The sequence below is a fragment of the Ascaphus truei genome, chromosome 1 (assembly GCF_040206685.1).
Source record: "Ascaphus truei isolate aAscTru1 chromosome 1, aAscTru1.hap1, whole genome shotgun sequence".
Taxonomy (NCBI): domain Eukaryota; kingdom Metazoa; phylum Chordata; class Amphibia; order Anura; family Ascaphidae; genus Ascaphus; species Ascaphus truei.
Window position 1 is genome coordinate 110,746,935 of NC_134483.1, and position 12,108 is coordinate 110,759,042.

The window sequence follows — 12,108 nt, forward strand, 5'->3', positions numbered from 1 at the left end:
CTGTGAGCCAACAGGTAGAAGGGCAGCACGAGTAGTTTCTGTGTTCCGGGGGAAACAGGGCTACAGGGGTAATACTGTACATTTGGAGCAGTTTTTTGCTTTAGTGTTGCCAGCAAGATAAATAGATCCCTATTGCCAATGTTGATAAATAGATCCCTATATGATCTACATTAACAATATGTTTTTTGATATCCAGTCCTGGTTCTCTACTTTCCCCTTTAATGCATTCAGTTCTTGGTTTTCAGGTACTTCTGCATAAAAGATTTATTTTTTTAGAAAACTGGGACTGGAGTCTCATCTCACTGGGACTATGAGTTACTGTATTACTGTATGCACAGCCCCTTAAAACTCAGAAAACAGCCAGCTCATCTGTGGGAGGAGGAAGTAGGAACTGTTTTAAAACACTTCCTTTCAGTTACACCGCATGATTAAGTATAAACAACACTATGAGCTGTACTCTGCCGAAGAACTGTGAGAGTCTGGCAAAAAGTGTTTGCTAGTCACATTGCCACGGAAATAATTGCTTTCTCTTCTGTTGGTTTCTGACTCTGGATGGACAGAGAATGGGTCTGCTCGTCTCGGGATCTGCTGCTGTGTTTTTCCTGTCATTTGCCCTGACAGCATGTCTTCCCCTAAAACCTTTGTCACCCTCCCAAAACAACAGCATCAGGTATAATGTAGTGATGGTGATGAGTGACGCATTTGTAAGTATCGTATTACTTCCCTGTGTTCATTTTGTCCTGCAAAACTTTTTTTGTGTATGTAAGAATATTTAACTCTTTACTCACTTCTCTATTAAAGATCTGTGTAAATTCCCAGTTAGTTAAACTGCTGTAAAGACGTTGCATAAGAAGGAATATGCTCAGACATACAGTACAAGCAGCTGCTGATATGCTTAAGAGTTTTGTGTGTACTCTGCCTATTTCAGTTCTATGCTTCCTTTGCAAACTTAATTTCTATTCTAGCACCGATCCCCATTATGGCTATATCTTACAAATACAGGTAGTCCTCGTTATTCAACGTTTCACTTTACAACGAATGGCATATCCAACGCATCCCTATGGGCCGTTTTTCAACGCCGGAATGCGTTATCCAACACTCACTGCCACTGATTAACATAGGACTCACTTTACAACCGTTTCACTATCCAACGCTACTTCCAGAACGGATTCTGTTGGATAACCGAGGACTGCCTGCACATGTGTCCCCTTCCTGTGTCTTATCTTTATTGAGACCTATTTTGTTTACTATATCACGTCTGGCTTGACGCTGAGCATGCAACAATTTTTCCCCTCATATAACCAGATTGTTCTCTTTCCTCTTTCTCCAAGCACTGTGTCTTTATTTTTTGTGTAATCCTGTATTGGGTGGTCATTTTCCCCCTATATACAGTATTAGCAGAGATGTCAACCTTCAATCAAAAAAATCTGTGTGTGTATGGTACACCGCAAAATGACATTTGTCTGTGCTGATTTGTATTTGTGAGACTTCATTGTATACCAATAAACATCTGATGCTAAAAATCAGTTGGACTCACAGAAAATAAGTGAGAGTTGACAGGTCTCTATTAGTTATTAGAGATGTGTGAAGTTGTTCAAGTTTGACCTTTTTAATCTAAAAAGGTTGGGCGAAATGGACATATCCGATTCAACATCGAATTTTGCCAGCAAATATCTACAGTACCATGAAAATATGGGAGAGATATTCTAATTAGCTTATGTCTATCCAAAATGCTGCAGCAAAAATAATTTAACTTTCTCCCAGAACAGTTGATGCTCATCTCCTCCCTAAATCCTCTCCTGGCTTCCCATTATGTTCTGGGTCACCTACCAAGTTCTCCTTCTTAGCTTCAAGGCTCTCCATTCATCTGCTTCTCCCTACATATCAGCTTTGATTTCTCGCTATGCCCTTGCTCCCCTCCGGCAGTCTAGCCATAACTGTCTTCTTTCCACCCTTTTCACCGCTACTCTCTCATCTTAAACCTTTTTCCCTTCCCCTTACCCATGGAACTCCCTCCCACTCCGTATACGCTAAACAACTTCTCTACCCACCTTTCAGTCAAACCTAAAAGCACACCTGAATGAAGCATTTCAATATGCAGGACTCATGGCTACTGCCCCTTACCCACAGTCCCACTTACAAACCATCATGGTGAGATGCTGCTCATAGTCCTTCACCTGCTGTCTGTAAACTTTTAAAAATACTACTTAGATTGTAATCTTTCCATGGCAGGGATTTCTTTTCTGCTCTGTCCCTTTAAGTAAAACAAAACATAAACCAAAAACCTATCCCCATTAGGGGAACTAATTAAACAAAAGCACAGTCTATCTACCTGGCTGGCTAGCTAAACTAGACCAGACCAACAATATTCGGTAACACCACTCCTTACCTGGGAGCTTTATTCTCCTTGGGACAGCATAAATATGAGCAGTCAGTCAGCCAGTCTGTCTGTCTGTCTGTCTGTCTGTCTGTCTGTCTGTCTGTGTCTGAGAGAGACTGTTGATCCAGAGGCATTTCCTCTTTTCCTCATTTCCTCTTTTCAAAGCATGTGAGCTTACTTAATTAGGATTACCTGTGGAGTGCCTAATCAGTGGGGTTAACTCCTCGCATACTGGAAAGCAGGCATACTGCCACCTCCTAATGTATACAGAGTATATGACTCTGTCACAATACATACTGTAGCCCTGTTAGTCAGAGAGCAGACATTCCAGAGAGTACAGGAGAAGGGAAAAAAGGAGTAAGGATTAAAGGGAATATGTACTATGTTAGCAGAATTAGTACCTTGAGCAGGGAGGGAGGAGGAGCCAGGGAGGCGTGCGCGAGATCAGTTGCATACAGTATATGACAAGGTCCAGGATCAGAAATATCACTAGCAGCGAGGAGGAGTGACAAAGAAAATGGGGGGAAGAGGATTTGTAAGAGTGCTTTTTACTCGGGTGTAAAAGTAGTTACAGAGGTTTGGGGGAGGATTAAGAAAGGGGGAGAGAAAGAAATATGGGTAGAGGTGAAAGAGTTGTGGGGAATGTGAAGAGACTGCAAACAGCAAAAGGAAGTACATCGTGTGATGCAGATAGCAGGGTTATGGTTAAAACTAAAACATGAGCAGTGTACCAACTGGTCTTGGAGTACCTACTAAGGAGTAGGAATGAAAGAGCAGATGAGGGTGTCTATAGAACAGTATATGTAAAACCGAATATGAGCTCAAGGAAAACACAGTTCCAAATATAGCAAATAGATATAAATCAAATGGAGCAAAGATCAGGTTGATAGGAAGATATTGTCTAGCCCTGTGGCAATATGAATGTATAGGAGGAGACATATATATGGGTGTAGCTATGTAACCCCTGGGCTACTAATCCTCTACCTAACACATAAGCCCTGGTACCAGCGCAAGCAGTGTTAAATCTATGTCCTTCCTGCTGCAGCAGTAAACAACTCCCTTGAGTGACAAGGGGGGGTGGGCCTAAGGCCTGGGTACTTATCAGGAGCTCAGACTTAGGACCCTCCCTGGGTACAAAAGGGGCTGCAGATCCAAAATTAGGCAGTGTGGAAGTGGGGAGCCAGGGCTCTGTTTCACCTTCCTTCCCCTCCCTCAGGGACTGTGAACAGCTACCCCATATTCCACCAGGGGATATGGGATTCAGGGATAGACGTTTGGAGCCTCAAGCACTGGGGGTTGAGTCCAGGGACCCAAGAAAGAGCATGTAAGCTGACATGTATGCTGTGTATGCTGTAATTGCTGAATAAAGACCCAGATGCTGTTTATTATATTCCCGCCTGAGGCTGCAGTTCTTCAGGGGGAGGGAAGAGTGTTTTCCACAGGGGACTGCAGCTACAGTGGCGGCAGAGTTTATTCTAACACGGCCGCCTCCGCAATGCACGGGCAGACGCGGCTATCGGTTTTTTTTTTGCGGCATGCCGCATGTCAGCCGGGCGCCGGTCACGGGCGCCAGGAATCCCGAGGATGCCAGGCATCCCCGAAGATGCCAGGCATCCCGAAAACGCCAGGCATCCCCGAAGGAGGCTGCAGATAAGGGGGTATTTTGCTTTTTGGAGTGTGGAGCGGGGCGGAACAACCAGGGGGTCGCGAGGGAAAAGGAAGGGAGAGGGGAAGATGCGGCTAGGATGGGCTGGCGCACGGCCACGTTCGGCGCCAGCCCGAAAAGACCCCCGGGACAAGACGGGCAAAAGTTGCAATAAAGATTGTCGCCACAGTATCTAGGATAGGCCCTGTGGGAATGGAGGCGCTGTACCAAGAGAAAGAGCCACCCAGCACTGAAAGCCTGTCCTGCTTATCCCTAAACAACACCGGTGGATGCCCAAGGCCTTCCTGTGAACCAACAGGTAGCACCAACACCATGTAACAACAGTGAATCTCCCTTAGGGTGGGGGAACACGTGTTACATTTGGAGGTGCTGCTGAGATCACTCTATCAGGACAGGCTTTTGTAGCAAGGGAAGGAGGTACACTCCTACTTTACCAAATTGAGAGGGCCCATGGGTGTAGTTTCCATAGGGGATCTTATGGGATCTTGAGGAACAGGTTCCCTGCTAAATGGAGCTACGACGTGGACCCCTCCTCCTCTCTAATCGGTCCAGCACCTTCAGCAGTCCCCAGGACCCCAACACCCCCTTGACCTGCTCTAACATCTTCCCGAAGACTATAAGGGCATCAAGATACACTAGGACCTCCAAGTTCATATCTCCCACCACTCGCTCCATTAGTCTCTGAAACGTGGTGGGCACTCCAAATACCTTTTGGGGCATACGCTCAAATTGGTAGAACCCCAGTGGGCAGATAAAATCAAGTCTTCTCTTTATCTTTCTCGTGCATGGGGATTTGGTAATGACCACTTTGAAGGTTGAGGACTGAAAACCACTTGTTCCCAGTGAAACAATCCAATGCATCCTCTATTCTGGGCATAGTGTACTGGTCTGGGTTGGTCCTTTTAATCAGCGTATGGCAAATCGATACACATTCACACGGCAGATCGTCTTCCGCCGGCCAGGCCTCGATGGTGCCATCTTCTAATCCCCATTGACTTTTAGCTGGTTTGTGCTTGTTGACTGTACAGGAAGTGGCCTAGGGATATTTGCGCTTCTTCATCCGATCCCCGGTAGGGACCCCTGGTATCACCTGTTCTATCTGTGTACGATCGACCCTGTCCACCTGGACCCCAATCTTTTGTATGACTCTCTGTAGAGCCACTGCTAATCTCTGTAGGAATTCCGACAGTTTTTCCCCATCTCACTGATACATGCCCGTGAACTGGAGGTAGAAATCCTCCCAGCTCTCCTTTGCTCCGAAAGTACTCTCTAAAACCTGCAGGTATCCACCAGGGGTGACAGCTTGTCCCTATTCGGTAATGGCTCGTATGATAGCCAGTGCTAGCCCTTTAAGGCTCTTGGAGATCCAAGCTTTCGTATCTTGTTCAGATCCCACCCCAGTCCTGCGCCATCTGGGTGGCCTCCTCTATCCAACTCTCAAAATCATCCTCGCCACTTGTCGTGGGCCTTACTTCTGAGAAACTCCATAGCAGTCTATAATAATTGCCCCCTTTGGTGATCACACTTGGTCAAGCCTGAAGGAATTCAGTTTTATGCAGATCTGACTCCACTTGTCATGGCTGTGACGGGAGCTTTGTGACAGGCTATTAATAATACACACCAAAATATATATATATAACTGAGTTGAACTGGGACGAGACTTAGATATGATAAAATATAATTTATTCCTTGATAAAGGTGAACACACGAGATATACAAATAACAGGCAAAATATGGACACTTACTTAAAGATGGAAATGATGAAACAGTCACATCTGGACTGGCAGTTCATACAGCAATCTTCATAATCCCAAGACACGAAAAGCCATGAAAAGACCTTGCATGCAAACATGAGGACTTTGCATGAAGACATGAGGACATTAAAACATGAAGCACTGAGTAAGGGGGGACTCTGGTTTATATACCATTTCCACCCTTCTCTTACATTCAAGGCACCGAGCTGTCTAGCAAACATCTCTTTGAAGCTTTTTGAAGCAGCTTTTTGACTTCCATTGTTTAGTGTGAAGTATCACACTTAAAAATTCAGTTCCTTGGTCCCTGGGCCCAGCATAAACAATTAGGCAATTTAGCCTTTGATCACCAGGCTATGTAAATTCTAGCTGGATGTCCTTCCTGCTCATTACCATAACAGAGGGAGTCTGCAGTTTCCAGAACAAAACCAAAATTCCATATACACTGCAAATAGCTTCATAACTTCAGTTCAGTAGTACTTACTGGCACGCGAGACATATTAATACATTCCGTCATGCCTGACGCTCCCAATGAAACTAAATATTACCTTGTAATACTAAAATTAAGAGAGATATTAATATCTGCCTTTAGTATCTGTTAAACCTCAGGTGTCTGTATTCGTTAGTTGCGGGTAACTCTTAGCACGTTCAGCCGAGGACATCTCATAATATTCTTATATTTAATACGGTCACTCATTCTGATATCTCCCTGTGTAACCGCACCCCTGGCCCCCATCTATAAATCCTTTGGAGCAGGCTTTTGGCTTCCATTGTAAGTGTGAAGTATCACACTTAAAAAAAAACACTCAGTTTCTTTGTTCCTGCCTCCAGCATAAACAATTAGAGCAGTTACCTTTTGGTCACTGGTGCTATGTGTCACACCCAAGGCCCCAGACCTCTTGTCCTAGCTGTCTCCCAGCAATATTCCCTTGGCCTGCAAATTAGGTATTAACATACTGTGCACCAAAACCCCCATTTGTACTTTTCACACCCAACTTCAATCAAGCCTTTTGAAGTCCAGATTTTCTGAAAAGACACACCACAGTTGTATTTTCTTAAACTGTAGTTTATTAACCCCTTAAGCCCCAGTGTGTGTGGTGCAGACACTGGCCCAGAAACAATATATTTTTTACAGGGGAATAAGCATTTGGATATTGAAGCGAGGTAAAAACACATTACTGGACCTCAGTCCAGTTAACCCCTTGCTTCCCAGGTGAGGGTAGAGGGTGGCAAATTGGGGTGTAACCCCTTTAATCCCGGGCCAAATCCTCTCGATCGTCACAATGGCCAATCCTCTTAAAGGCTCCTCTCCCTCATAGTCCCACCTCTTCCACAGCCTTTGTTACTGGCTGCTATTACAGTATGTCCATCACCAATCACATGTCCATAGCACACTGGAGAGGAACCTGCCAGGGGGCAGTGTGAGTGTGTTGCGTGCATTACGTGTTTATGGATATATTTTGGTTGGATTCTAACTACAGTAATTATTTAGCAGAACATAATGTTTCATTTTAAAGGGATTACAGCTGTTAGCTTTGGATCTAGTCCACAATATATATATATTTTTTAATGATTAGAGCAGTAGACGAGCAATTTTAGCAGATTCTCTAAATATCTCACTCCTCTTGAAAGGAATACGGATTGCAAAAGAATATTGCTACAGCAATAATAACTTTCCAATCCAAAATGGTAGCAGTAACACAAGTGCCTTGAAAGCAGGAAACAATCATCTAGAAGAATATCTAAGTGCCTTTTGATGTCCTCTGCCTTTGTAGCAAGCAAATTACAATGCTTTGCTTAAATATGCCAGAAACCAAACTATTTTCTAATAATTCAGCCTTTCTTGGAAGCTGTTCTCAATTTCTCTGTGTTCACTAATGAATATATATATATATATATATATATATATATATATACACCAAAAAAAAGAAAAAGAGGAAAAGGTGTCCCACTAAAAGCACTCAAGCAAAAAATAATAATACATTGATTTATTCAATGAAAAACATGGATAACACGAAAAAGATAAAACAGCCCCCGAGGAACCCCTACAGCATAAATTCTAACCTAAACATAGGATAGAATCTACTAAGATATAATATGGTCAAGAAGATGACACAAAAACCATATATTATACAGAGCAGAAAAAACAATAATGTAACCTAGTCCTATGGTTTAAGACCAGCCGGTCAATGAGTATGTCTCTAAAAGACTGCTGCATGCCAAGACCTAAATACAGCTGAAAATATTGCTAAATAAATACCACTCCAATCACCAACAATGAGGCATTAAATTCATATGGTTACCCAATATAGATACCCATGAACAATATACTTGCAGGTCACCATTGAAATATTGCATTAGCATTTATTTAGCAATATTTTCAGCTGTATTTAGGTCTTGGCATGCAGCAGTCTTTTAGAGACATACTCATTGACCGGCCGGTCTTAAACCATAGGAGTAGGTTACATTATTGTTTTTCTGCTCTGTATTATATATGGTTTTTGTGTCATCTTCTTGACCATATTATATCTTTGTAGATTCTATCCTATAAAAACGAAAAAAGAGAGCGCCCAATCCTAGTGCAATATGTAAAATAATATCATTTAATATAAAAAAAAAAGAGTCCAACAATTTAAAACTCACAAACAACATGAATAAAAGAGCATTTTATGAGAAATACTCATGCACCAAACACAGGAACTCTGCTGCTCACACGCCTCTCCACTACACACGATCAGGACACGATCAAAACCCCTCTGAGCCACCATCCAGCAGGAACTCAGGTATCGTGTCACTTCTCCGAGTGTCCTATGGTAACAATCCGCATGTGCAATGGATGCCAGACAGGGTAAACCAAAACAGGAACCGTGAGGAGTAAGCTGTCAGCATCAATGTCTTTGAGTCCCAAATGTAGAGGTATGGTGTTTGCTTGCTCTCACTAGCAATTCACCCTACTAGTTTCTTCACATCAAGTGATTTCATCATCCTATGTTTAGGTTAGAATTTATGCTATAGGGGTTCCTTGGAGACTGTTTTATCTTTTTCGTGTTATCCATGTGTAACCCATGTTCCCTCCCCCCCCCCCCCCTGATCGCAGACTGGACCCCTAGGGTGTAGTGAGGGCTGGCTACATGCATGTTGGTGGTGCATCCCTGTGAGGAACAGGAGGGCCTGAGTCTCCCGTGGTGGTATTGGGGATAACAGGGACAGGCTTCTGGGGTGTATGCTTCCATCTTCTTAACAGTAATGGTGCAGCGCCTCCATCTCTGGCGAGCCTTAAGGGATAAGGTGAAATCCTCCCAGAGAAGCCCTGGTCTCAGGGCGAGAGATTTCAGTCTCACACACACAGTCTTTGATAAAAGCAGCAATGTCTCTTTATTGTCCTTGTAACAGCACACAGCAGCAGTTCATACACAGCAGCCAGTCATGTGCAGTGTACAGGGTCTTGTCCTCCTCTCCTTCTCCTCCAGGCTGTACCCCTGCAGGATGGGCTGTATGGAGCTGCAATACCCCCGACACCCACCCCAAGGGTATACCCTCTGGGTGAGGCAAGATCCCCCATTCACCCCCTGAGCAGGGTGAGGGGCATTGGTCCACCACCTATAGTTTTATCAGCTCTAAACAGGCTGGTCTTCTGGATCCTCTCCAAGCACAGGTGTCACTCTAATCATGACCTCTCAGGTCAGACACTCCAGCACTCTTTGCTCCCAGGACAGAACTGCCTGTTTCTTACAGGAACAGGCAAGACTAAATTTAGTCAGCCCCACCCCTCCTGATGTCAGCAGGCCCCTCCCCCGTATCTCATGCCTTCCACACAGAGGCAAGGGGCCTATCTCCATCAATCAAGGCAGGGCTTGAAGCAGGGGAAACCCATGATAACTACTGGCAGCCTGCCCTTAGCAGGACTTACACCAGTAGGAGAAAGATATATAGCCCCCATTTCTAACCAGGGCTACACTCTCCCTCAGGTGGAATCCAATGGTCCCCACTTGGACCTAACTTTAGCAGCATCATCTTGCAGATGAACATCTGGGAAACAAATACATAGCAGGTTAGAATTATGCATCAGACCATCCACCAGATGGCATAAAACAACAGCATACGGTTACTCCCAACAGGGAGAACCAACTAGTAATAGTGTCTTGGGTCAGGCTTCCGTACCGGCCGCCCATTATGATCCGTTACAGTCACATGGTATGGCTGTACCGACCCAGACTCCGGCCGATACATCACACAGTGCATACAAACACATCTCCCAACACTCCAGGCCCGGACTACTTCACTTATCTTATCCTCATTGTGGTGGCCTGCCTTTCCGTACCTTGTACGCAAGTATTCCGTCACAGCCTCCCTGAGCCAGCTATCTCTGTGCTCCTCTATCTCACTCATTATGGGCTCAGGCACATAAGGGAACTCGTACCCGTGTGACTGCCTATGCCTTGCTACTATGGCCCTGTCTGCTCGGCTTAACTTAGGGAGTTTACGGTTACCCGCCCTGCTTGGCAGTACCCAAAACTCAGGCTCCTCTGGGGCAACGTCATCATACAAAATACTAGGCCCCTTAGGAAGGATGTTCTTTTGCTCTATCTCTTGATATCGGTGCTCTAGCTCATCCGCCACCTGTGGAGAAAAGGCACCTACAGCCCACCAATGGTCAACTATGTTGTTTCTGATGAGCAGGAACCTCGTACGGTCCATGCCCTTGTGGTACCCAGTAAACAGGGGTGCCCACCACTTGTCATGGTGTTCGTACTCTGACACTGCACTAGAAGTACCTGCCTCTGACTCTGTTTGGGATGACACACCTGACGTGACCACCTCTGTAGAGTGTGAGTCTCTGCGTCTACCTCTGGTGTTGATGTAGATGGTGGGGTTCATCTTATGGAACACTTTGCTTACAGGCCCTGCCTCTGCAGGAGTATGGGACCCTCGGGCCCTCTCCTCTAGACGCAGGAGAAAAAGGTACAGGGTTAGGCACATGTATAACACTGGAATATGGTATCTCCCCATCAGATCCTTCGTTATTCAATTCCCAATCCCTCATATCTTTGGAGTATTTGGGGTTTTTGCTTAACTTATCCCCGCTAGGCCCGGTGTCATAACTCGTGACGGGGCAGGGGCAGTGGCCGGGGCAATGGCGCTAGGGGCATGGGCTGGGGTATCAGCAATGTCCATATCAATGTCCAGCAACCTGGTAATGCCACGACCAATAGGCATCTTCCTGCTTGTTTTCTCTGGCGCGCTTCGTGCTTCTCGGTGAACGCCTTGGCGGTCGAGTGCAGCAAGTGCAGCTGCCATGGCGGCTCCTCTTGCCGCAAAGATGGCCGCCGGGCCTCCATGCCAGCCGGAACCGGAAGTGACGTCATCTCTGGTGCCCGCGGAATCTCCATCCGCTCCGTGGTCACGCACCGGAAGTGTGTCGAAGACCGGAAGGGGCGGTGGTGGATCATCTGGTCCGCGGACGGGCAGGTAGGCAGCAAGCCTTTCTCGCCCGCTGCAGGTTCCGCTGTCGCCTGGCGGGAGTAAGGGGGTGGTGGAGTCTCCTTACCGCTCCGCTACCGACTGATGCTCTCTGGGTTCTCTGGAGCCGTCTCGGATCCCGTCTCTGCCGCACTGGGAGTCACCACGGCCGTGGGACATCTACGGGCCTCAGGCCGCACCAGCACTCGCCGTCAGTGGGTGTCCAGACTCGTCTGCTCCCTCTCTCCGGTAATTGGACCGCCATCTTTATTACAGCTGATGTGGTTCGCCGGTAGGCGCATCGCCACCGATGAAACGCCATCTTCTTCCTCCGAAGACGACTTGATCGGATCCTCCGCTAGGGAGTCACCTGGGTCTTTTGCGGCACCGCCAGTGGTTAGTGGTACAAAACGGGCCCGCTCCGGTACCTCCAATGCGGTCGCGCTCTTCTCCGCCGGAACATCGCTTGACTTTTTAGTTGGCTGGGCCTTGGTTCCCCCCTCAGCAGTGATGCAGGAAACTAGGGCAGCCTCGTCCGCTGTCTCCGCCACCTCCGTTAGTGTTCCCGAAGAGGCACCCCGATGGATCTTTATCATGGGCCATGGCTCGTTAGGCCACAGGTAGTACGTGCCACAATGAGGGCATCGTGCTTTGGTGCTTGGGACCGGTCCGGGTGTCCTGCAGTGGACGCACAGGCACCGGAGGTACTCTCGGCCCTCAATCTCCACCACCAGGAAGCCTCCTGGAAGCTGGAAGATTGTGGTGCTTAGCTCTGACATTATTTGCTCAGGGGTGGAAGAGTTCAATGTTTCAGCTCCTTGCTCTTCGAATGCCAGACAGAAGTGAAGTTC

The 12,108-nt window shown here is 46.4% G+C and overlaps 1 protein-coding gene across 2 annotated transcripts in view; it reads left to right on the plus strand.

Moving 5' to 3' along the window:
- Positions 1–384: 384 nt before the first annotated feature.
- Positions 385–12,108, plus strand: part of ARSK (arylsulfatase family member K) — a 139,488-nt gene continuing 127,764 nt past the window's right edge. Inside the window, exon 1 of one of the 2 annotated variants that reach the window (XM_075593285.1) lies at positions 385–704. In XM_075593285.1, the coding sequence (XP_075449400.1) occupies positions 564–704 (141 nt within the window). In that variant the 5' untranslated portion in view covers positions 385–563. The remainder of the gene's footprint in view (positions 705–12,108) is intronic. The other variant, XM_075593283.1, reaches the window with a different exon arrangement.